The 26,112-nt window shown below is 47.9% G+C and overlaps 2 protein-coding genes across 6 annotated transcripts in view; both read left to right on the top strand.

Annotated features, from left to right (window-relative positions):
* Window positions 1-16,325, top strand: part of RAPGEF3 (Rap guanine nucleotide exchange factor 3) — a 44,046-nt gene extending 27,721 nt beyond the window's left edge. Inside the window, exon 24 of the mRNA XM_032248410.1 lies at window positions 16,277-16,325. The gene's annotated coding sequence lies outside the window, so the exon portion shown is untranslated. The remainder of the gene's footprint in view (window positions 1-16,276) is intronic.
* Window positions 4,027-24,133, top strand: ENDOU (endonuclease, poly(U) specific). 5 transcript variants are annotated; one of them, XM_032248424.1, is made up of 11 exons: window positions 4,027-5,864; window positions 7,212-7,811; window positions 12,641-12,763; window positions 15,716-15,781; window positions 16,248-16,382; window positions 16,849-17,020; window positions 17,410-17,609; window positions 20,728-20,841; window positions 21,484-21,590; window positions 22,329-22,471; window positions 23,186-24,133. In XM_032248424.1, exons 2-11 carry the CDS (start codon window positions 7,757-7,759, stop codon window positions 23,301-23,303), a joined length of 1,233 nt encoding a protein of 410 aa, XP_032104315.1. In that variant the 5' UTR covers window positions 4,027-5,864; window positions 7,212-7,756; the 3' UTR covers window positions 23,304-24,133. The 5 variants fall into 5 exon arrangements, with proteins under 5 accessions (XP_032104315.1, XP_032104314.1, XP_032104313.1 ...); XM_032248423.1 differs by lacking the exon at window positions 12,641-12,763 and having other exon boundaries at window positions 16,248-16,385; XM_032248422.1 differs by lacking the exons at window positions 4,027-5,864; window positions 12,641-12,763 and having other exon boundaries at window positions 6,348-7,811; window positions 16,248-16,385.
* Window positions 24,134-26,112: the final 1,979 nt, after the last annotated feature.

Raw genomic sequence — 26,112 nt, 5'->3', positions numbered from 1 at the left:
GAGGGGTAGAGACAGGGTGCCTTTTTAGGGGCTCGTGACAACAGGACATTTTAAGCTTACTTGACCACCCAGAAAAGTGTCCTGTCCACCAGAGTGTAAGGTGGCATGGGGGGTCCCATAGGTGGGCAATGTGCTGAGGCAGTGGTGGGGGGCTCGGTCTCTCAGCATCCCTGGGCAAGGCAAGTGCCTTCCTCTCCCTGGGCCTCACTTTTCCCATTTAGAAACAGGGATTTGGATGAGAAGTGTTTGAGGATCTATGTTCTCGGTGTCCATGAACTCGACAACTCAGGGTGTCAAAAGGGGCGGGGGTGCAGGCCCTTTAAAGCATCTTCCCAGTGGTGGCTTCCAGCCATGGCTGCTCATGGGAGGGAGAGTGAGCTGCAAGCTCTACTTTATTAGAAGGGTTGTCACAGCTCCTACCCCTGAGCTTGCTGCCTGCCGCCTGCCTGAGTGTATGACTGCTTGCCTTCTACTCTTTGAGTTCTAGTTGTCAATACAAGGCCCCTGTTATGTAGATATATAAGTTGGGAAGATTCTGATGACCCAATTGTAGATTCTAATTAATACTTAGAATGGTCACTTCTAAAATGAGGTTAGAAAAAGAAGAGCCCTGAGGCAATGGCATTAGGGGATTTTAGGTGGCAAGGTCCAGAGATGATGACTTAGGGTGGGAGAGTGTTACAGGGGCTCTGGGAAGCAGGGCCTCCAGGGTGGGGATCAGAGGGAGAGGTAGGTGGCCAGTTTCACCCTCTCAGCATTGCTGGGGCTGAGCCCTGTAGGAGCAACCTGTGTGCTGGAGGGAGAGCCTGCACATGCAGGATGGACTCTGGTGGCCCACAGAGAAGGTCAGCCATCTCTGTTTCTCTTCTCCGGTTCTTGACTTTGCACCAGGCAACTAGGAATAATCTCATCAAATACACCTCAAGGCTCAGGTGGCTGAGCCATGGATTTGCTGCTCTTAGCTTAGCCCCATTGCAGCTTTTAGCTTCCCCCAGAGCAAAGCACTGTTCCTCAGGTTGCAGGCCACAGTCCCAGAAAATAGCTGGTTCCTTTTGGCACCGAACCAGGTGAGTTAGACAGTGCGACTCATCGAAGGGGCATCCCCAAGACTTGAAATACTAAGGGTACACATTTTTTCAATGAAAACTTATCTTTGGAATTATAAAAGAAATATTACACTATGGAGAGTGTAGATAAGTTGCCACCTTCTCACTATTGTCATTTTTCAGAAAATTTTTATTTTTATTTTTTTAATTTGTATTTCTTTGAGATGGAGTCTTGCTCTGTTGCCCAGGCTGGGCTCCCTGCAACCTCTGCCTCCCGGGTTCCAGCAATTCTCCTGTCTCAGCCTCCTGAGTAGCTGGGATTATAGATGTGCATCACCACACCCGGCTAATTTTTGTATTTTTAGTAGAGACGGGGTTTCACCATGTTTGCCAGGTGGGTCTTGAACTCCCAACCTCAGATGATCCACCCTCCTCAGCCTCCCAAAGTACTGGGATTACAGGTGTGAACCATTGTGCCCAGTCACAGAACACTTTTAACATTCATTTTTCAGGCCTTTCCTAACCATCCTATAATTAGGCCCTTTGTGGCCCTACATATATATATGTATTTTAAACAAATATTTGGCCTTATGTGTTAGGCACTGTTCTAAAACCTTTGCAAGGTTTTTTTTTTTTTTTTCTTTTTTGAGATGGAGTCTCACTCTGTTACCCAGGCTGGAGTGCAGTGGCGCAATCTCAGCTCACTACAACCTCTGCCTCCCAGGTTCAAGCAATTCTTCTGCCTCAGCCTCCTGAGTAGCTGGGACTACAGGCACGTGCCTGTATTTTTAGTAAAGATGGGGTTTCACCATATTGGCCAGGCTGATCTTGAACTCCTGACCTCGTGATCTGCCTGCCTCAGCCTCCCAAAGTACTGGGATTACAGGCGTAAGCCACTGTACCCAGCCAAACTTTGCAAGTGTTAACTTAGTCAATTCTCACTACAGCCCGCTAAGGTACTCTTACTTGTTCTATTTTAGATCTATAGGGGAAATTGAGGCACAGAGGGGTCAGGGAACTTGCCCACAGTTGTACAGCTGGTGAGTGGCAGAGCTGGGATTCGAACCCAGGCAGCCTGGCTTTAGAATCAACAGCCTGAGCTTCATGTCCTGCTGCCCTGATCTGACTGTAAACACTGTTTGTTTATGTCTTTCTCTCCCTCCAGCCGCTGAGCTGCTCACCCTTTATTCACTTTGTATATCACAGTGTCTGGCACAGCGTGGCACTCAAGTGTGATTTGTCAGGTGAATGAAAGAATGAATGAGAAAGGGGGATTTCCCATAACCCAACTACCTTGGCACGATAATTATGGTAATTTTGACAGATTGTAGATTTCAAATCATGGGTAAAGAACTGCTCCTGCCAGACCTGTTGTCCCGTCATTGTCTTTGAGGCCAGCCAGACAGCCCAGCTGTGCCAACATACCTGGGGTGAGAAACAGCCCAGGTTCCTCATGCCAGCGGCCAGCTGTGGGTTGGCCTCCGGCCTGTCTCTGTCTTGATCTCACTCTTACTCACTCCCTTGCTGTCTCTCTGAGCCTCCTTATCGCTGTTTGCCTGTCTTGTCCACTTCTCATTGTGCCTCTAGACACTCATCAAAGCCAGTGGAGTTTGAGGACGTGGAATAGTAATTCTATTTTATAATAATTACTGGGCAGTGTAAAACAAACATGAGCACAGCTGGCAAACAGTGTAGGCAGGTGGTTACTTTGGGATCCTAAAAAAGCAGAATACAGCTGAGATCTCTGTGACATTGTGGATTCAGAAACTGCAGGAACTGTCCAGTCCCTGTGGTGGCTGCCCCTTGTGGGGTGGTGCCAAGGATGGCTTGGGGGTTTAGATCCTCCTAAATTTCCATTAGGTCCCAACAAGTATACAATATAGCTAAAAAATAGTGTATTAGTTATGAAAACGTACCTTCAAGATGAGTCTCTAGATCCCACATCCCCCACTTCGGATAAACTCTGGAGCTTCACAGCTGCCAGAGACCCATTTTTGCTGTCCTCTGCTTTGCTAACCTTCTTCACTGATTCTTTAATAACAAGTGGGGCTGGAAGGCTGACCAGTGCCCTGATTCATTTAGTATTGATTCACTGCAGGTCCCAGGCACAGGTTGATAATTATCTAACTGCTATATTTTGACACACATTGGATGAGAATACAAAAGACCCATGAGGCAGGGTTCCCTTCTCAAAGAATTTCAGAGGAAAAGTTAAACGGCAGTGCAGAGGTTAACTGACACCATGTTGGCAGCAACAGATGGTCAGAGATGACTGTGCTGTGTCAAAGGCACACAGGACAAATATGCACAACTGAGTTCATAAACAGGAGCAATCCTGTGGGCTGGAGAGGTGAGCTCAGGCTTTGTGGGAGGGTGGATTTGCCCTGAGGCCGGAGGATGAGTAGGAGCTGGACAGCTGAGCAGGGAGGGTGGGGGGAGGGTATTCTAGGCTGAGGACCAGCATGGGGTGTGGCTGACAGAACTAGAAGCACAGCATGGGACTCTGATGAGTGGGCCTAGTTGGGAGGTCTGATGAATATGCTCAGGCCAGGCAGTGAGTGTGATGCTGATGTCAGGGCTGCCCACAAACTTAAACAAAAGCCTAGGAACAAATGTGGTATGTACCATACTAACCAATGTGGGGAAAGAAATCACACACAGAGGCACTTCTAAGACACATTCAATAATATCAGACGTGGGTGACTGTCCTGCACTTCTATCCTGCGGGCCAGGGCAGCACTCCCAGGAGATCCAGCATCTCCAGGTGCCAGAGTTGCCTTGGAAGGTGAGTCTGGGCCTCCCCTGTGCTGGGTCAGCTGCAGGGTCCTTCCGTACTCAGGTCCTCTGCTGAAATGACTCACTCTTGGTTTTGCAGAAGGACGAGGATGGTAGAATAGGCTGCCCTGGGCAGGTGTCCCCTTCAGTAGTCCTCTGGGTCAGTCTCTCTCACGGCCTGTTGATGCTGACAGACCCCAGACCACCTGTGGTATCCCAGAGACGAATGAGTCCTACTTCAAACAATGGCTGAGGCTTATCTAGCCTCTGTCCCACCAGAAGCCAATCAGTTCCAGGAAGAGTTTTCCAGCCCTGCCTGAACCCTGCCAGTCCAATAACAGCATAGCACCTGGCATGTAGTGAGCACTACAAATATTTGGCTGATGAAATTCCCACCCTGTACGTCTCTGACAAATCCTTGCCCAAGCAGCCTCAACCTCTTCCCCGCTCTCCAAACCTCCACAGAGGCCACAACTGCACCATCTCTGTTGCTATTCTCATCACTGGGTCACCATCCACCATGCATCTCCCTCTACCTTCTCCCCACCCCAGCTCTCCAGGACCCAGCCTACCTTGACGCCCAGCTTGCTGGCTGGTCCTACTGTGACTTCTTGGGAAGCTTGCAAGGATGGAAAGCCCATGTGACTGCCTAAAGGGAGGGAGAACTTAGAAAGACGAGCAGCAGAGTTCTTGGTCCAGAACAGGCTAGCAGGGAAGAGAAAGCTGTCTGAAATATACCTTAATGTATCTGTGGGTATATGTGTATATGTGTATGTGTGTGTGTGTCTGTGTACACACATATATGGACATCTAAGTTTATGAGGCATCTTTGCATGAATATGTATTGATATATTTTCATTTATTGGCTTAATGGATTTTTTTCTGCTGTCCTAATATGCTTTTGCCTTCATCAGCATGTCTTTGGTTACAAAATCTGGGGTTTGGGAATCCAATCTGCAAGAGGGAGTATGAGCAGCGCTGGGAGGGCGTATCCCAATTCCACACCCCTCAACCCTCAGCACCAGAGGCATTGACGGAGAGGCAGGACAAACACTGAAGGTTGTTGAGGGAGTTGTGACATCCTATGAGAAGTGGAACTAGATAGCCATTGAGGTCCCTTTAATTCCAGTGAATCTAAATCTAGACTGCTTTGTATAGTAACCAGGACATGATTAAGTGGTGGTCTAAAGTGTGATGTCGTGGGCCATGGAGCTTCAGTGCTTATGAGAATGACCTCTGGTCAGATGCACCTGGGTTGAGGCACAGCTGCATAAGTTAATAATTGTGTGCTCTGGACATGTCTCCTAACCTTTCTGTGCCTCAGTTTCTTCACCTGTAAAATGAGAATGGCAATAGTACCTATTAAGGTTGTGGTGAGAATCAATGAGATAACAAATATGATAAGATAACACAGGTGGTAAGAGCTCAGTCACTGTTGCTGGTGGTTGTTAGGCTGTTATTTTTGCTGAGGATTCAGTTTGAAACACCTGGATCCTCAGATGAACCACCTGGCTCTGTGGAGTCAGCCTTAACTGCCTTCTCCAGCTCCCATCCTTGCTTCTGACCTAAAATTCCACTAATGAGGGGAAGAGCTCATTCCCTCAAAATGCCATCCCATAGCCAGTTCAGCTGGACACCAAGAGAACCTAGCCAGGCTGCACTCCACTCTGACAGCTTTGGCTACAGCCAGGGTCCACCCAGCTGGACACTTGGAAGGGACAGACCATTCAATCCCAAATTCTGAGGCATCACTGCTTCCCAGGACAGCAAGTGACACCCTCTTTTATCCCCTAAACAACAGGAGTCAGAGATATGTTTATGTGGTGCCGTCCAGGGAGGATGAGGATTCTGATGGGCAGTGGCTCTGCAGCCTGCTTTTGGGCTGTGCACATGAAACTTATGCAAATGAAGCAGCCACTTCTGCTCTTACTCCCTCTAACCAGCTTCCTTCTGGGAGAGAAGGGCCAGGCTCACTCTTCAGTTGTGCTTCCGGACCAGATGCAGTGGTTCACACCTGTAATCCCAGCGCTTTGTGAGGCTGAGGTAGGTGGGTCACCTGAGGTCAGAAGTTTGAGACCAGCCTGGCCAACATGGTCTCTATTAAAAATACAAAAATTAGCTGGGCATGGTAACGCATGTCTGTACTCCCAGCTACTGGGGAGCTGAGGGATAAGAGTCAGCTTCCTGGGCCAGGAAGACGGAGGTTGCAGTAAGCTGAGATTGCACTGCTGCATTCCAGCCTGGGTAACAGAGCAAGATTCCATCTCAAAAAAAAAAAAAGGCTGAGAGTGGTGGTCCATGCCTGTAATCCCAGCACTTTGTGAGGCTGAGGCAGGTAAATCAAGAGGTCAGGAGATCAAGACCATCCTGGCCAACATGGTGAAACCCCGTCTCTACTAAAAATGTAAAAATTAGCTGGGCGTGGTGGTGTGCACCTATAATCCCAACTGCTTGGGAGGCTAAGACAGGAGAATTTCCTGAACCTGGGAGTTGCAGTGAGCTGAGATCATGCTACTGCACTCCAGCCTGGCAAAGAGTGAGACTCCCTTTCAAAAAAAAAAATTGTGCTTTCGATTTTGGTGTGAGCCCCTTGCAAATGTTGCTTGCTCTAAGCTTGTCCTTCTCACTATCTGAGTCCCTATGTTTGGACTCATCTCTATACAGCAACAGGTTGGGGGGGTTCTCTTTAACCCACCAGCAACTGTTCAACCTGGCGCATGGGCAGGAAACCTCAAGATTAAAGTCTGAGAACTTGGAAGGAATTATCAGATCCAACCCCATCATTTCAGATGAGAAAGCTGAAGACCGGTGAGAGGAAGAAACTTCTCCTGGTAAAGCACACTGGATGAGGCCGTGCTCCACCTCCAGCCTCCAGAAAAAAAATCACGGATAGAGTGCCCTCCACTGTGCACCAATTTTGCCTTTTTATATGATAGTCTTCTTTTCTGAGAGGGTTGAGAATCCCTATGCAGTGCTCCTTCTGGAAAGGTCATTGTACTTAGCAGATTTTATTTTTGTTATTGGGGAAAACTCAACAGTCATGGGGAGCTGCTCCTCTTCTTTTGGACGGGGGAACAACAGAACTTCACTGGGGAGGAGTTCCTGAGGAGAGGCGTATAAGTGGGGGTGAAGGCAGTGAAACCCTGTGCTCCCAGGGGAGGAAGAGTGGGCCTTCAGTTGCATTTAAGAGGCCTCTTGCCCCTCCCCGGCCTCATAAGGAATCTGAAATATGTAAACCCCAGAGACTGACTCAATAAGAGTCATTTGCATAATATTTTAGGGTGATTTAGCCATGCGTTGCTTCAGGTGGCTGATTTAGCTATGCTGGGCTTGGTAGTAATAAGAATTGCCCTGGTTCTAACCAACACATCCTGTATCTCTCTGTTCAAGGACCCCAACCCTTGCTTGGGCACTTACTGTTTGTCGAACTTGGACCAATCACCTTACTGTGTGCCAGTGTCATGCTAAGCACAGGAATTTGAAGGTGAAGCCAACCTGTGGCCCCTTCAAAAGTCAGGTCTGAGGCTTGTAAGGAGGTATCTTTTTGGTAGAGATCACCCAAAGATAAGCCCATGGGTGTCCCCAGTTTGGACAAAGTACCCCCCAAATTGGACCCATCTTGCTGTACCTGCCTACATGACCTATTTTCTAGCTGCAAACAGCTAGCATTACCTGTTCTCAACATCTGGCATTACCTACCTGCTTCGTCACCTTCCCTCAGGCTTCAAACAGCTATAGGGCCCCACCTCCTCCCCATCTAGGGTCCCTCCCTCCCCTTTTTCATCCTGAAAGGATCTGGAGACACCAGATCCACAAGTCCTGATGTCTTTAAAAGGATCAGCCCGAGGAATAAGGCTCATTTGAGAGCTGTGACATTTATCTGACTCTAGTGAAAGTCCAACAGCCACTCCCTTTTTGACTTCCAACTGGGCACCATGAGGGCCTGCATCCCCCTGGCACTGGCCGTGCTGTGCGGCCTGGCCTGGGCGGGTAAGTCACTCTCTGGTGGGCATGGGATTGCGCGTGGGGAGGGATCTTGCCTAAAGAAGCAGAGAGTTGGGGAACTTGGTAGAGGGCAGGGCCGTGGGACAACGGAGGATGAGCTCTGTCCTAAACCTGCAGAGCATTGTTGGGTTATCCTTGTCTGAGGGTGCAGGCATTGTTCCTGGAATCAACTGGACTATGTGGAGTGAATTGCAGAGCTGATGGACTGATTTCATGGAAGTCCTTTCTTGACACCTTGGAGGATCAGCTCCAAAGATCTCTTAGTCCAACCTGACTTTTGATGTCCCTAAGATTTTGTTGTGTGGGGCCACCATATGGTATAAAGCTAGGGCAGGGGCCCACAGGGTCTGAGTGACCTGGCTGCCCTTGGTCACTCCTTCCACTGTCTGGTGACAGGTGAGGTTGTCTAGGGTATGACCTTACTTTGGGTAGAGCCTTAGGAGGTGGGCATGCTTAGGAGGAAACCAAAAGGACCCTTGACCAGGAGGTGGGCCAGGTCCTATGTGGGGTTGTACAAGGGTCAGAGGAATGGATCTCTGTTGCAGGTAGATTTAATTCCGCAGTGTTAGCAGAATTAAAGAATACAGAAGGGACCTGGCCCACAGTTATGAGAGTTGGAGTGGATGGGACTGGCATAGGAACAGGACCATGTTCCTGTTTAGTAGCTGTGCAAAATGCTGGCGCTGATGTATTCATTGGTAGCTAGTGGGCAGGTGGAAAGGAGTGCCAAGGGAGGGGGTTGAGCTGAGGAGTATGGGGAGAATCCTCTGCCCAGAGGAGAAAGAATCCTTCCACTCACTGGGTCACTCCTGTATGGGACTGTGGAAAGGATTAAATGAGATTATGAGAAGCACCTGGCACAAACTCATCTCAGTGAACTGGAACTTATAAGACTATAAATATTCTTGGGATAAACTTCTGCTTGGGGTCATTTCCAAATGGGATGCGGAAAGGACACCCCTAATGGGATTTCTAAATGCAAAACCCTTGAAAGAGGAAGTTGTTCCCAGGCCTCCCAACTAGGGATGAGATGGTGCACCTTACCCAGAAATCAGCTCTGCCTGGGTCCTAGTGGATGGAGAGGGAGGGGGAGAGCATGAGGGTGGGCCTGAGAGCTACCAGCTTCAGCCCTATTGGTGGGGAGGATGGTGGAACCTGAGGGCTTAATATGGAGGGGTGGCCAGTGGGCTTGGCATATCCCAGGCTTAGGGAAGAAGAGCAACTCCGGATATTTGGTCCCTGGGGGGACATCCCTGAGGGCAGAGGTAGAAGTGGCTTCAGAAATGCAGGTAGAGCTCTTGCTACTGGGTTAGACGGCAGCAATCTGTATAGGCTGTGGAATCAGCTGGAAGTGAGGTCAAGTGTGTGAGGCCTCCTAAGGTGGCAGGGAAGAGGCTCTGCACTTGTTGATACTATCCGAACATCTCAGAACTGAGATGCAAGAATATGAATCACATGGATCATTGCCAGCCTCAGGTCCTCCTTTATGAGCTGGATGCCTGTGGAGAACCTTAATTGTTTTTTGGTTGTGAATGGAGGCAGGAAGCTAGTCCAAGGGGTGAGGCTTCTTGGTTGACTAGATCTCCATGGAAACAGCATCTAGGGCCTTCTGAGAGGCACAGGTGTGGATGTCCCAGTCATCAGAGGGGCTGAGTGCCAGTGTACAGGGACACTGTGTCCACTCAGGCTTGGGACCAAGCTTTCTTGATGGCCAGTATCGATAGGGAGTGGCTATTCTGGCATATTGAAGTCTGAGAAGGTGCAGAGAAATTGAGCATTCTGTGGGGTAATGGAGGGAGAATCTGAGCTTGAGAGAGGAAAGGCCCAAATGAAGAAAGGCAGAGAGTCAGAGAGGTGAAGCAGAGGAATAAGAGGCACAGGTTACTAGAGCAGTGATTCAGGTGCCTGCCTGGGGAAGAAGGCTTACTCAGTGTTGGTGTCAATGGCACAGTGTAGGGGTGCTGGAGTGAGTTGTTAGGGTAACTAGTTACTCATCAGAGTATCCCCAGAACATCACTTATGAAGTGATGAAGTCAGCCAGGAAACAGCAAGATGCCCATGAGGAAAAGTTCCTCCCCCTCTGCCCTCCACTGTCAAATCCCAAGGTCACCCTGAAGCAGGCCAAGAGCACAGAGACATGTGGGAAAGTGCTGGCATGGGGTTCTTGCTGGAGACAAAGTTCTTGGGCAGAGATGAAAAAGCCCACTCAGCTTGGCCGGCGGGGGTGCTCTCCTGCACATTCAGCGGACTGCTCGCTTGCAACCCTCCTCAACTGGTGCCAGCTGCTGGAATGAGGTGAATTATTTTCCTGGACTCTGCTGATTTGGCCCATTAAAAATATTGCCCTGATTTGCCTGAATTCTCTCCCTTTGGATTCTGGGTGTACTGCCAGGCTGACTGAGCAGGCAGCTGATGGGCTGAAAATTTCTCCTTAAGATCTTTGCATTCAGGCTCCAAGGAAGCATCATTTAACATTCAAGAGGAGTTCCTGTGGGCTTGAAGGAACAAGTGGCCTTGGGCCTGGTCTCTTTTAGGGACTGGAAATCTGCCTTCCTGACCACCTTGGATGACTTACAATGCAAAGTTGTCTGAGGACCTGGGTTAACTTTGACCTGATGCCTCTCTGATGTAAAGAATACAGACCTGTAGTGATCAAGTCGGTCAGGAAACCAGCAACACAGATGTGCTGACAACCCAGCCCAAGGGATGACCCTGCTGAAACCCTGGAAGAGTTTCAGCTAAATTAAGTGTGACGGCAGGGCCACCGCACAGGGAAGGCTGCTCCAGCCAGTCGGAACACTTGTTACTTGGAAGATGGGCATGAAATATTGCCACCGTTTATTTACCTAACAAGTACTTCTATGGTACTACTATGTGTCACTTCCTGTCCTAAGTGCTTTACACATATTAACTCATTTAATTCTTATAAATATTCTATGAGATAGACTCCATTATCATCCCGCTTTTACAGATAAGAAAACGGAGGCATAGAAGTTTAAATAACTTGCCCAAGATCACATAGCTAGAAAGCAGTAGAACCAGAATTCCAGTCTCAAGTAGTTTGGCGCCAGAGTCTAGGTTCTATTTTTTTATTTTTGGGATGGAGTCTCACTCTGTCGCCCAGGCTAGAGTGCAGTGGCACTGTGTCAGCTCACTGCAACCTCCGTCTCTCAGGTTCAAGCAATTCTCCTGCCTCAGCCTCCTGAGTAGCTAGGATTACAGATGCCCACCACCATGCTTGGCTAATTTTTATATTTTTAGTAGAGATGGGATTTCACCATGTTGGTGTGTAGGCTGGTCTCAAACCCCTGACCTCAGGTGATCTGCCTGCCTCAGGCACCCAAAGTGCTGGGATCACAGCCATGAGTTACCTTGCCTGGCCCAGAGTCTAGACTCTTAACCTCTCTGCTATGCCATCCCTCATTAGACACAGTATCAACCTCAATCCCAGAATCCAGTATTAGGGATTGGTAACTAAACCCAACCTCTAATATTTAAGCTCTAACCCACTCCTGGCTTAAATGAAGATACTATTTTGTGTTGAATCGTAACCAGAACCAAGCCCCCAAATAAAACAGGGATTATTTGTCCTTTTCTCATCCTGACACATTCCTCAACCCCAATGTCATCTTAAGTCTATTCCTATTCCTTACCCAAATATCAATACAAAATTGTTAATTTATCAATAAATTTAACTCAAGCACAAATCCTAACTGAAGTTCTTAACCTAATCCCAACCCTGGTCCAACCTGATTAGGTTTCAGTTTCCACCCTGATAGAAATTCTGATGCTGATGGTAACCCTGACTCTGATCTTGGAATTCTTTGTAGCCCACAGTATGATCACTTAACCCAGCGTTCATGAAGTCCAAACCTCAGGAACCTCAAATCGAACAAACACTCCGTTATCACCCTTAAAACCCAGAGTGGATAGTGAGTTTCCACAGCTCTTTCAACTTGTCTTACATCCCTTGCGACAAAAAGCTTGCTTCTGCAAACCATTTGGCTGGAGTGGGGGATGTGGTCTGTGGTTATATAATAGAATGCTATGCCAGAGCCCAATTCTCACCCACACTCGCCTCATTCCCTACCCTGAGCATAAACTAATCTGAATGCACTCCAAAGACTGGAAAGAACCAAAAGATATGACATGGGGAAAGAGGGTGCAGAGTGGAGGAAGGTGAGAGAAAAGCAAAGAAGCAAAGAACAGGGATGGGATAAGAGCCAGGGGGGAGTGAGAGGGCAGGGGGCATCCCTGGGACAGCATCTACATGACAGGTGAAGGGGGCCTGTGGGCTACACCCAGTTCACAGACCTCTTTCTTTGGCATGTTTAAAGCTTTATAAGCTTGGAACATTTCACATAAAAATGAATATTTGTCTTGAAGAAAAACAGGAGGCTCTGGCAACACTGAGCCCACGTCCCAACATGGCAACAATTGGCTGGAGCTGAGCATCAGCTGCAAACTTCAGATGGAGCATTGCTCTTAAGTTTGTCACAGTCTCCATTTCTTCCTACTGCCTCATACCCTGCTTCTTTACTTGTTTATGTTATGGGCCTGACCCAAATAGGCATTTGGGTTTGTGATCCTGGTCTCCTTAATGAGCCTTGAAATATTCGGTGGGTGTTGGGCGGTGGGGAGGAGGCTTATGTTGTACTTGGGAGGCTGTGGATGTACTTCTCCCTTGCAGAGGGTAATACCATTCTCTGCCAGGTATACTCCTGCCTTGGTCTGTGAACCCTCCTGCAGGAGGCACCTTAGGGAGGAGAATAGAGTCTCCATAGAGCTGAGTTTCCCACCTTTACTGCCCATAGGAAAAATGGAATCCTATGCATCTCGATGTAATGAGAAATTTAACCGGGATGCTGCCTGCCAGTGTGACTGCTGGTGTCCCTGGCATGGGGACTGTTGTGAAGACTATAAACACCTGTGTACTGGTGAGCCTCCTTGTGAGACGAAGGCACCTCCAGCCTGCTTGAGGGGTCATTGGCCTGGGTGTCCAGCAGGCCAGAGCAGTGTTCAGGACTCAGAGGGGCTTTAAGGGTCTGGACAGAGAGCACTGAGGGACAGAGGCAGGGTCAGGGATTTGGCCAACACTTGTCTCAGGTTTTCTAGGATGCCCCCAACTTAAAATATAGTAGATGTCATTTACAAAGAATATCTGTCTGAACTATCAGTATTAACAATATCTTGAAAGTTTAAGTACCAAATTCTAAAAAAGGATAAAATGATAAAAATTATATTTTAGTATGTCTGACATTACTAATTGTTATTCAACACTTTAAAATCACAAAAATGTAAAAATGGTAGCAAACTCTCACAACTTGTATACCGCCAGGAAGGCTGCATGGTGTCACAGTGACTCACACAATTCATACCACTCTTCCTCTAGTGAAGGGACCACGTGGCATGACATCTCCATCGTGTCATTTCCAGCTCACTGATGAAAACAGGACATGCACCACCTTCAAAGGCTGCTGCTCCTCCACTACTCCAACTGCACAGTTTTAAATGAATACTTGAAAACAATCTTGTATGAATAATCTACTTGTTTAGGTGCTTCCAAATTTAGATTAGATTCCATTAATCTCTTCCAGAAGATTAATGATCCGCTTTGTGACACAAAGCCTTGCTGTCGAGCCATGCACTCTGACTCCCAGTTTCGAGGACAGGTCACTGAAGTCAAGTTAGGTAATAGCCAGCAAGCCCACTGCATAATCATTGCACAGGTTGTGCATTGTACAAGGGAACCTATTTAAGCAGCAAGCTGGACCCAAATCCAGTCTGTATCCTTCTCATCAGGTTGTGTGCCCTGGTGCAGAGTTGTGTCTGCTGAGAAAAAGGAGTGCCTTTTCTGAATTTGCTCTAAGGTGGTAGCCAGCCAAGTGCCCACAGAGCTGCTTCCACTCATATGGAACGTTTTTTCAATTTACACAAAAACACCATATGTATTAGTCCATTTTCATACTGCTATGAAGAAATACCCGAGACTGCGTAATTTATAAAGAAAAAGGTCTAATAGACTCACAGTTCCATACGGCTGGGGAGGCCTCACAAGGATGGTGGAAGGCAAAGGAGGAGCAAAGACACATCTTACATGGTGGCAAAGTGCAGGGGAACTTCCCTTTATAAAACTGTCAGATATCTGCCAGGCGCCGGTGGCTCACTTCTGTAATCCCAGCACTTTGGGAGGCCGAGGCAGACTGATGATGAGGTCGGGAGATTGAGAGCATTGTGGCCAACATGTCGAAAACCCCATCTCTACTAAAAACACAAAAAAATTAGCTGGGCATGGTGGTGCGTCCCTGTAATCCCAGTTACGCAGGAGGCTAAGGCAGGAGAATCACTTGAACCAGGGAGTCAGAGGTTGCAGTGAGCTGAGATCATGCCATTGCACTCCAGCCTGATAACAGAGCAAGACTCTGTCTCAAAAAAAAAAAAAAAAAAAAAAGGAAAAAGAAAAAGAAAAAAAAAAAACCTATCAGATATCGTGAGACTTATTCACTATCACAAGAACAGCTTGGGAAAAACCTGCCCCCATGATTCAATTACCTCCCACTGGGTCCCTCCCATGACAGGCAGAGATTATGGAAGTTACCATTCAAGATGAGATTCAGGGGGGACACAGCCAACCCTATTACTGTATATATTAGCGTATGTATTATATATTAGCACCATATGTATATGTGGGCATGCCAGTGCACATACACACACGCACACACACACACTTCCTTGCCCAGGCAGGGAGACCCAGGCCCAGAGCTCAGCCCGAATCAGAGCCTATGCCTTTTCCGCTGCCCTTGTGTCCCCACTTTTTCTTACCATTCAGCAAACACAGGAAGGCCTGTTCACCTTGGCCCATCAGGCTGGCATTCAAGATAAAGGCAATACCCAGCATAACAGTCATTTCATCTCCAAGTTTCTGATTTGCAACTCAGAACCCCTTTCCAATAGAAAAATATATTGGAAATGATGGTTAGGACTCCAGCTCAGCATACAAAATTCTATTTAGCATAAATTGTGGCTGAATTCACAAGCCTAACGATTGCCAGCACTTAGAACACAGCCTGATTATAGTAAGTGATCAGATGTTTGTTGACTGGAGAATAACCTGACTGGTTATTCTTCTGGTTCTGATGGTAATAACACGATACTTACCAGCAAACTCACTAGTAGATTCTGAATCACTTTGTAACAGTATTGTTTGTTGGGTGTGTGTGGGGTGGTGGGAATTATGTGATGAGAGAGGAACTCAGAGTCCCCAGGAACATTTCTCCCCCAGCCCCCTCCCCACCTTAAATCCACCCTTCTCCGCCTAGAGAGGAGCTAAAGTCATTCGGCTTGCAGGTGAAGGGGATGGGACAGCAATAGGAATGTGCTCTTCTGAACATGCCCTTTCCCTAGACACAGTCTTTGTGGCCATTTCCAAGTGGGGCAAAGAAAGAAGGGAAGTTGGAATCTCAGGAAACGGCTCTTTCTCCTTGAGACCCTGAGAATTTACCCTAGACTCTGATTAGAAGTTATTCTAGGTACAGGAACTTCCTAAATGAGAGCCTTATCATTAGGAAAGCATCAAGACTATCCATCTGTCAACTTTTGTTAAAAAAACTTCATCACCGAAATCAGAGTTTTCAATCCAGATGTGTCACCTGGGGACATTATTTTCCTTTTTTATAAATTTTCTATAATGTGTTTTCCATTGGAAACATCTTCCATTTTCTGTTTTCATCCCTGTTATTTGGTGACTGTCCATTGGACCCCAGCCCCTGTTCAGGATTTGCTTCTAGTGCCCTTGCTTGTCTCTGAGGCTGGGGGAGCTGAGAACCAGAAACCAAGCAGGAGGGGAATTCTCAGGTGGTTGGTGACTTTATTTTTCTGTCTACCTGCAGAGGACCACAAAGAGTCAGAGCCGTTCCCACAGCCAGAGGAAAAGACAGAAGAGGCCCTTGCCAGCAATGAGCCTGCCTCCCCAAAGGGCCCTCAACATAAAGCAGGAGGGACGTGAGGGTGACAAGGAGAGGCGGCCATGGCTGTGGCACCAAGCCCGGGCCTCAGCCAGATGAGAGGGGCTCGCTGGATTCTGGCAGCCTGAGCAGGAAGAAGTCTGGGTGCCTCAGCCAGCCTGGGGGGCTACGGGAGAAGGGTAGCTAGAAAGAGAGCCTGAGGCCCAGAGAGGGAAGTGGAAGAGATTTTATTTTTAGATTGGGAAGATTAGAAAAACAGCGTGCCAGAAAGTAAAGTTCGGCATCGGAAAGGACTTCCTGACTGTGAAGCGTGTGTACGAATTAGGCTTGTTTGTTTTCCTTCCCTGGAGATCTTTACTGGGCAGAGTCAGGAGAGCCAGGAGGGAGGGATGGCCTGTGGGGTGTTCACAGCAACCTCTAGAGGTTGGTCTCGGACACACCTCCCCTCTCTTCTCAGACTTGTACTCGGCACCCACCTCCTGCCAGGGCCGCTGCTACGAAGCCTTCGACAAGCACCAGCAATGTCACTGCAATGCCCACTGCCAAGAGTTTGGAAACTGCTGCAAGGATTTCGAGAGCCTGTGTAGTGACCGTGGTTAGTCTTCTGCTCCCTTAGCTAACCTGCAGAGACAGAAGGACTCTAGAGTAGAGGTTCTCAGTGTGTAGTCCCCAGACCACCATCATCAGCAATGTCTGAGAACTCGTTAGATAACGCAGACTCTGGGGCTTTGCTCCAAGCCTGTTGAATCAGAAACTCTCAGGGTGGGACTCACTGCCCTGTTTTACCACGGCCTCCAGGTGATTCTGATGCATGCGGAAGCATGAGACCTCTCCTGGGGGGAAGGGGTGGAAGGACATTTTGTAGGCAATGCCATGTGCTGATTTTACAGGTCCTTCAGGCTCTGTGCCCCTGTCCTTCAACCACTAGGGTGTCCAATTGTGGCTCCCCTCCCTCCATGCTGACTTCCTGAAGGTCCAGGAGGGGATGAACACAGACAATTTCCTGCCCACCTCCCACTTTCTGGCTCTGAGACCACCCCTCTCCCAATTCCTCCCAGAGGGCTTCTCCTACAGCAGTGATGCCATAACCAAAGAGGAGATTCAGAGCATCTCTGAGAAGATCTACAGGGCAGACACCAACAAAGCCCAGAAGGAAGATATCATTCTCAACAGACAAAACTGCATCTCCCCATCAGAGACCAGAGACCAAGTGGATCACTGCCCAAAGCCGTGAGTTCCTCCAATTCCTCTTCCTGCCCCCGAAATTTCGCCCCCATCCTTGCTTCTTGTGATGCCTCAGCTCTTTTATCCTCAAGTCAGGCAAGATCAAAGAGAGAAAAGAAAAAAATCAGGTCTCCAGAGACAAAGACATCTTGAGGGACTGTGGGTATCCAGTTGGGAGGGTTTCTGTGATTGGCCAGGCTGAGGATAGAACAGCTTTTCCAAAATATGAGGTGGAAGAAAAGTGACCTGATGTGTGGCCTTCAAGAGTACCTGAAGTTCCCCCTCAGCTCCTGAACCCAGCCCTCACTTGCCTGCCCCTGGCCTGTCTAGAAGTCTCTGGAGGGGTCTCTGCCCCAAGTTTGGGGCTCTCAGTGGTTCCCCTCCGCCTCCCCTAGACTCTTCACTTACGTCAATGAGAAGCTGTTCTCCAAGCCCACCTATGCAGCCTTCATCAACCTCCTCAACAACTACCAGCGGGCGACAGGCCATGGGGAGCACTTCAGCGCCCAGCAGCTGGCCGAGCAGGACGCCTTCCTCAGAGAGATCATGAAGACGGCAGTCATGAAGGAGCTCTACAGCTTCCTCCATTACCAAAGTGAGTGAGCATCCCCAACCCCCAGGACTCATGAGTCTGTCTAAGGGAAGCCAGGTGGGTGGGGGAGGGAAAGGTTAGGAGGGCAGGTGAGGAGGCGGTGGGGACTCTGTGGAAGTTGGTATACATCTGAGAGGAATCAGGGATGAGGCCAGGGGGAAGCCAAGAAAGATTAGGAACCCAACCAGGAGATGACACATCCTCTGGCTGGCTGGCTGGCCTGGAAATCACCCCACCTTTGACTTCATGTTAGCTGCCTCATGCATGCCTCACCCTCTGCTACAGTCTTAGGGTTCTCTGCCTGGCGTGAGCCTCCCCTCAGATCCCACCCCCACCCAGGGCACATCTCAGCTACCCAAAGTCAGCACCACATTTCAGATAGGTACAGTCGCTGATTCTACTTACTCCCTTCTCCTGCACTGAAGTCCAGGAATTGGGCTGGCTGAGTCCACCTTTTGGCTGGGGAAATAGCATCAGAAAATCAACAAAGGTTCAAAGAGGGAAGTCCTACCAGGAAGAGTTCTGGTTGGAAAGCCTCCAGATGGAGATAGATTTGAGTCAGACCAAAAAAGATTTTGGTCGCAGGACTTCTTGGCATGGGGTTGTGTTTGTTAGCATCCTGCAGATTTCTTTCCAAACTCCAGGCAGCTGGACTTTGTCTCAGGGGTGGCTCTGCCCGGGTCTTCCCTCTTTGCCCCTGAGAGTGCTTGGCTCTGAGGGGGTGCCTCCCTTAAGAGTTGGTGACACTGTTTTTAAGGAAAGTGACAGTGACACAGGACTGACTCCATGAAGACGTTGCAATCCTGTGCTGCCCCCTGGTGTTTTCTTTGTAGTAAATACACAAGAGAATCTTGGAGGTCTAGACTGAGCAAGGGCTTTTCAAATGAGAGAAATGGAGGTCAGACAGGCTAGACTTACCTGAGGCCACAAAGGAGTTGGAAGCAGAGCTGGGGCTGGAACTCAGGGTTCTGACGCCAAGGCCAGGCTGTCCCATTATTCACTCTCTTCTCACCTCTCTCCTTGTCCAAATCCCACTTATCCTTTAAGTTCTATAATAGCCCATATCCCACCACATTTGTGAAGGCTGCACCTGCCCCAACTAACTCTGGCTTTTGGCACCTCTGCAGAATTTGAAGTGTGGTCCACAACAGCCTTGGGCTAGAGAGACTTGGTTTTAATCTTGGCTCTGCCACTTGCTAGTGACTCGACCCTGGGGAATTTATTTGACCTCTCTGGGGCTTCCCTTTGAAATGTGGTTTTTGAGGATGACCGCTTATAAAGCACCCAGTAGAAAGCCTGGCACTGAGTCAGTGCTCAGTAAGGGTAGCTATTCAGTGTGTGAAACCATTCTCTGTTATTTCATGTATATTTAGTCTTGTTTTCCAAATGTGTTTTAAGTTCTTGAAAGGAAGGAATATGTCTGGTATCTCTTTTGTATTCACCATACAAAATTCTAGGCAGTAAACAGGCAATGTTGGATGGTTCCCTCATTGAAATCTCCAGCCCTAAAATTTCTCAAGGGCTTTTTCAACATCTCCACTTGGCTATCTAACCGATATTCACACAGAGCTTAAAGTAGAAAGAATATTTGGTTCCCATCTCTTTCTCCATACCTGCTCCTCCCTGGGTCTTCCCTGTCTCCCCTTCTCTTTGTCCCCTGGGGCTACTTAGGGGAACCTAGAGCCCAGAAAGTACCATTAGGAACCACTCGGCCTCATAGTCTCTAACATTTGAACACATTGAGTTCTCCCACTTCTGAAACCCTAAGCAAGCGTTTAATTTCTGAGGATTTCACCTCTAGAATCTGAGATTTTGAAATATTGCTCTAGGAAAGATGAGGAACAGCATTCTTTAAGACAAGACAAATGACAGCATAACCCATCCAGTTGCTCAGATCAAAAGCCTAGGAGTTGGATTTAATTGTTCTCTTTGCCTCAAAGTTCCCTACCCCCATTGCCTCCATCAGCAATGTAATGTCCTGGACCTACTGCTGCTCCCTCCTCCTTTGGAGTTAACACCGCCATCTAAGCCCCATCAACTTCTTATGTGGCCAAAGCATGAGCCTCAAAACAGGTCTCTCTGCTTCCACTCACACCACCCCATTGCCTTTTTTACATCCATAGCCAGGGTGATTGTCTATCTATAATTCCCCTGCTTAAAATCCTTCAGTAGCTCTGAAGGATTTTAAAGCTGAGTTGTTAAAGAGATTGGTCTCTGGAGTTAGACTTAGTGGACTCAAGCGCTCTCTCTACCTTTCATTAACTGTGTGATCTTGTATGAGTTTGATACTCTTTGTCTGTCTCAGTTTCCTCATTTTAAAGTTGGAGATAATTAGTACCAACTTTATGTGAAGATTCAATGTGAGGATTCAGTGTTATATTGAAAACATTTAAAATGGCACTAGGTACACAGAAAGCAATTAGTAAACCTAAAATATTTTTTGTTTTATTTCTATTTGCCTCAGATCTGACCTTCTTGCCATGGCTTGGAGGATCTGACTCCTGGCTGCTTCTCAAACCTCCTCTCCTGTCACTCAGCCATCACTCTCCCCTCCTGCCTCATTGACTTTCTTTCAGTTCTTTGAACAGCAAACTAGGTCTGCCTGGAGCCTTTGCTCTTGCAGGTCCCTCTACATAGAAGAATCTTCTCCCCAGATCTTTGTGTAGCTGCTTCCTTATCCTTCAGCTCTCTGATCAGTGCTACCTTCTCACTGATCAGAAAGAGGCCTTTCTGATGTTCCTTTCTAGAAGAAACCCCCCACCCCTATGCCAGCCGTCCAGTCATTGCGGGCTACTCTGCTTCATAGCACTGATCTGAAATCGTATTTCTTATTGTTTATTGTTTATGTTTTGACTCCTCCACTGGAATGTAAGATAGATAGAGACTGTGACGGTGCTATTCCCAGCTGAATCCTTAGTCTTCAGATCTGGACCTGGCATAAAATAGGCATCTCATAGATAGGTGTTGAATAAACAACTGAACACATTTGTTGATTGAACCCACATGTCTCTTGGCATGTGGGAGCAGGTAGCCCTGTTTAGCAGGTCTCTGTTTAGTGCTCCCAGGACCTAGCCCTCTCCAAAGGCCTCCCCTCTCCAAAGCCCTGTGTTCCTCTCTGCAGACCGCTATAGCTCAGAACAAGAATTTGTCGATGACTTGAAGAACATGTGGTTTGGGCTCTATTCAAGAGGCAAAGAGGAGGGGGACTCAAGTGGCTTTGAACACGTCTTCTCAGGTGGGAGCACTTTTCTTGAAAATAAAGAGTTGGAAGGATGAAGAGGAATGGCTTTGCTCAGGAGCAGGGTAGCCCTGGGTGTGGATTAATCAGCAGTCGAGCCAGCTAGCAGGGAGGGACCCGTGCACTCCCCTGCCCAAATGGCTGGGGTAGAGGGTGGGTCTCAGGAGCCATTCTGAGAAATTTCTAGAGTACTTAACTGAGAAAGAAGACCAGATGCTGAGATTCCCAAGAGGTTACATCTAGGACAAGACAAATGTCTGGGAGCAAGGGTGCCTACCTCTGAATAGTCCTTTGCTTCCAGGGCCTGGCCAACTGCTTCCCAAGAGGGCCATGGTCTGTTCTCTCCTGTTCTGCCCACAAAACTCCCACCAAGCTTGGCTTGCTGCTGGAGTAATGGCTGAGAGAGGTCATTAGGATCACCAGAAGGAAGAATTCTCCTAAGGGCTTCAGCCAAAAGGGGGGTCTTCCTGATGTGAGAGATAGGACTGTGAGAGACTATGGGGGCTCAGAGTGAGGGGGTGAGCAGCTAGAAGTCAGAGACTGGAGAAGAGGGAAGCCTTGGAATGGGGTGGAGAAAGGGGTTTAGAGGGCAGGGTGGGGAAGGAGCCCCGATTATGCACCTTGGACTCTTTATTATAGGTGAAGTCAAAAAAGGCAAGGTTACTGGCTTCCATAACTGGATCCGCTTCTATCTGCAGGAGAAGGAGGGCCTGGTTGACTATTACAGTCACATCCTCGATGGGCCTGTGAGTACATGGGCTGGAAAAGCCTTGACAGCACCCAGATGTCCTGCTCTCACTCTGCATTCCAAAGAGTCAGACTTGTATCTCAGCCTGACTCTCATGGGGCAGCCCCAGGGGATTGTGACTATGATGTCCTCACCTACTGGACAACCAGTTTAGCCAGGACACCGGAATTCCCTTCCAAACAGTGAAGGCTCTAGAACTGCAGGGGACAGGAGGCAGAAGACACCATATCTGGGTGGCAGGCTGGGGCCTGGGGAGGATTCTCAAAGGGAAGAACCAAAGACATACAATTACCCACTGCCTCAGTTTCCTTAGAATGTGGCTGAAAGCTTTAGCCTGGCGAGTTTGAGCTAAACTTCATACACTTTATAAGGCAGAAACCTTTGCTGCCCAGTACCAGGAAATAATTTGGGGGCAGTAAACGATCTTTCTCTTCCATGTGTGAGGGCCACAGGGAACAGTGACATCGTTGATACCCAGAGATGGATCCTACGGATAGTGACTTTGGCCTTCTTGGTAGATGTACACTGGCAGCTCCAGGCAGAGGGTCCGGGCAGGCTCAGACACCTTAGCAAGGCAGACTGTCTCCTCTATTTAAAGAATCCAGTCTTTCTGGGAGGTTCACACAGGCCCCCAATGGACCCTCAACAAATACTGTCTGACTGTTGCCATTGGGCACCTGTCCTACCTCACTGTGTGGCACTCACCAGACCCCCTTTTCTGCCCTTCCCTCCGCAGTGGGATTCTTACCCTGACGTGCTGGCAATGCAGTTCACTTGGGACGGCTACTATAAAGAAGTGGGCTCCGCTTTCATCGGCAGCAGCCCTGAGTTTGAGTTTGCACTCTACTCCTTATGCTTCATCGCCAGGCCAGGCAAAGTGTACGGACGGGGCCAGCCAGGCCCAAGGAGCAGTCTGGGGCCACAGGCTGTCGTCAGATAGCCCAGGGTTGGGAGACCTGGACTCTGCCACAAAGAGGCTGGGAGGGCTTGGACAAATCTGTGCTTTGGGCCTCACTTCTCTTGCTTGAACAATGAAGTTTTTGGATAGTTCAGTGGCTGCCAAACTTCATCTTAGCAGCAAAACTATCTCCCCTCATCTCCTCAAACTGAAATCCTCCGTAGGACCTTAGCATATGAAATAGAAGTGGAGTTGTCTTGGGGCTCTCAGCCTCTTTGTCCCCTGGGGCTACTTAGGGGAACCTAGAGCCCAGAAAGTACCATTAGGAACCACTCGGCCTCATAGTCTCTAAAATTTGAACACATTGAGTTCTCCCACTTCTGAAACCCTAAGCAAACATTTAATTTCTGAGGATTTCACCTCTAGAATCTGAGATTTTGAAATATTGCTCTAGGAAAGATGAGGAACAGCATTCTTTAAGACAAGAAATAAGGCAAAGATTTTGAAATGGCTCCCTACACATGGGGACCTGGAGGCAGCTGCTGGAGAAAGCAGTGCCAGCTGTCTTTAAGGCTGTTTAAGCTCCATCCATTAAGGATGGAGCCCTTCTGCTTAGGTTGGGTTTGATCCTTCCAGCCCAGGGAGAGGCACGGTAAAGTGGTAAGCCCCTCTGATTTCAGGATCTTTCCCCACAGGTGCCAGCTAAGCCTGGGAGGATATCCCTTGGCCATCCGGACCTACACCTGGGACAATTCCACCTACGGGAATGGCAAGAAGTACATCGCCACAGCCTACATAGTGTCTTCCACCTAATAGAACTTTGAGCCAGAAAGGGGCATGAGGGCTCTTGCAAGACTAAAGTGCTATCTTCTTTGGACTAGAGAGAAGAGGGAGAAGACTGGGAGGGATCCCCTCATCTCAAAGCAATGAGAAGCATTCCTAAATCCCAAAGTGCCCGCATGGGAAAGAGAGAAAATGTACAAATTAGAAAAATGTGGAGAAACAGTCAAATCTTTGTCCTCCAGAATTTTGGCTATGTAGACTAAGAAATAGAGTCCAGGCAGAGAAGGTAGGAACCCTCCATAGCTCTTTGCCCTGATGTGTGGGGAAGCTAGGAACAAGTCCTTCAACCTCACTAGGCCTCATGCTTCCCTTTAATGTAACAGGAAGGGGTCTGCCCACTTTCCTCTTTTTGCGGTTGGTGAGAGGGCAAACCCTGATGATATTTTTACTGTGAAGGTGTTTTCAATTGTTCTTAGGAAGAACAGCTGATAGAAATTCAAGCTATAATGGCTGTTATTATACACAGCTCCATAAACGACAACTCAGCCCTGTGTTGGGGTCCTCAAAGAAGTAAGGCCACAGTAATCAAGCAAGGACCTTTGTTTTTTTCCAGAGTTAGATCCTCTCAGAACAGAGTCTGGGATAATTCCAATGTTGGATGGAGAAGGGTAATATGTTGGTACAGTGAGTGGGCTGAGGGTGGTGTGGTCTTCTCTAGGCCTGAGTGTTTTTATGTTCAGCTCAGTATCTGCATCAAGAAGTTTCCCACTTGTGTATGTTTAGTGCAACTACAGACTTGTATTTTGATCCCAAATAGTTTTTTTTTTTTTGAAAGAGTTATCCTCATAGGAGGAAGATTCACCATCAGAAGAAGTAACCTGTAGGTTGGTGTCATTGACATAATTATTTTAGGCCAGGTGCGGTGGCTCACGCCTGTAATCCCAGCACTTTGGGAGGCTGAGGTGGGCGAATCACGTGGTCAGGAGTTTGAGACCAAGCCTGGCCAATATGGTGAAACCCTGTCTCTACTAAAAATACAAAAATTAGCTGGGCATGGTGGCATGTGCCTGTAATCCCGGCTACTCAGGGGACTGAGGCAGAAGAATCACTTGAACCTGGGAGGCAGAGGTTGCAGTGAGTGGAGATCGTGCCACTGCACACCAGCCTGCGTGACAGAGTGAGACTCCATCTCGAAAAAAAGTAACAATAATAATTATCATTTTAAGGCTTATCCAGCAGCTATGATTTGAATAACTCTAGGAGACCAGAGAGACTGGGGCTCTCCATTTTAACCTCAATTATGCATTTCTTCCCCAACCTCATTGAGAACCAAATGCTGTACCACAGAGCTGGCTGTGAACTATGGTTTAGACGGGTCAAATTTCCAATTAAAGTCATTGAAGAAAACTTAAAATGAGTGTCTTCTTTGTAAATGGCCTCCCTCCTTGCCTTTTCCCTGGAGCGGGGCTAGGAGTGACACTTCTGCTCTAGCTTCTTTTCAGAATGGCTTGGAGAATGCAGTATCTGGGTGAAGTCCCCGTTGACTCAATAAGTCTCTAGCCAAGAAGGGAAGAGAATTCTGTAATATGAAGAGTGGAAAGAGCACTGCATATAGATAATGAGGAGGGGGGTAAATGAAGACTGGTGGTCCCCATCCTCAATAACCAGTCCCCTTGACCACATACACAGGAGTATAAGGACATTTCTGGATGTAGCTTCTGTGGTTGCAGATGTTGACCACACTGGGTGAAGAGGAGATGCTAAAGAGATACAGAAAAAGATTTCTTATCTGTAAACAGATTACTCAAGCCACAATGCTAGAAAAAGGTCAGGTATGAAGGGATACCTCGGGCAAGTTACAGACTCTAGATAGATGGAAAAGGGCCTTGTCTTGTCCTTTCCCAGGGATGTTCATGGTCAACAGGCAAGACAGGGAGTCAGTAGAGCATAGGGCTAACAGGTACAGGCTCTGAGGTTATGTCGCCCAGGTAACTAGCCAGGCTTTGTTGCTTACTGGCCATATGAGCAAATTTCTTAATTATTCAGATCATTTCCTCACCAGGCAAACGGGGATGATATTACCACTGTTGTGAGATAAGGAATGTAAAATAGCATGCTGGTCTTTCTTATAGTAATTCTTGTCTCATTTATCATACAGATTTAATTTTATACCAGGAGAGGCAATTTACTATCCCTGCTATCAGCTTTAACCTTCATCTATTGGTCCCCAGTACTTGTGCTCTTCATAGGTCTCTTCAGAGGTCTTCCAGGTAGTCCAGTAGAAGGCAGAAAGACAGAAACGCAGGAGAGAGTACTATATGCCAGGGTCTGGGCCTTAGCTTTGCAGGAGAGCAGGGTAAGAACTAACATTTGTTAACCTGTTACCATGTCCCAAGCTGTGCTAAGTAGTCCTTTCACATTCATTTTCTCACTCTGGTGGATATTTTGAACTTCACCACTTTTATTTTACCTAGACAACTGAGGCTCAGATTAAGCTACATTCTCAGTAGCAGAATCAGGATTGCAAATTTCAACGCTTTTCCTCATGTTGTAGTGAGCTTGGATTTCTAGTAGTATCTACTCACTTGTTAATTCATTATTTTTTAAAGAATATTTGTTAAGACCCTTGACAGAGGTTATGCTGCTGGTTACCACTCTGTATCTGCTCTCCTCTTCTTCCTTATTCATTGAACTCTCAGTTTTTAGGTACACAAATGACTGTCAAGAGTATAGACTCTTGACCTCCCTCGCAACTGGAAGTCGACGTGTGTCTAAGCCCTCACCAATGGCATGCAAAAGGAAGTATTCTTAATGGGCAGGGGGTACTGTTATTCCCACT

Source organism: Sapajus apella, unplaced genomic scaffold, assembly GCF_009761245.1.
Source record: "Sapajus apella isolate SASKATOON/1434 unplaced genomic scaffold, GSC_monkey_1.0 scaffold66, whole genome shotgun sequence".
NCBI classification, from domain to species: domain Eukaryota; kingdom Metazoa; phylum Chordata; class Mammalia; order Primates; family Cebidae; genus Sapajus; species Sapajus apella.
Note: the sequence above shows the minus strand (reverse complement) of the source record. Positions and strands in the feature narration are given on the sequence as shown.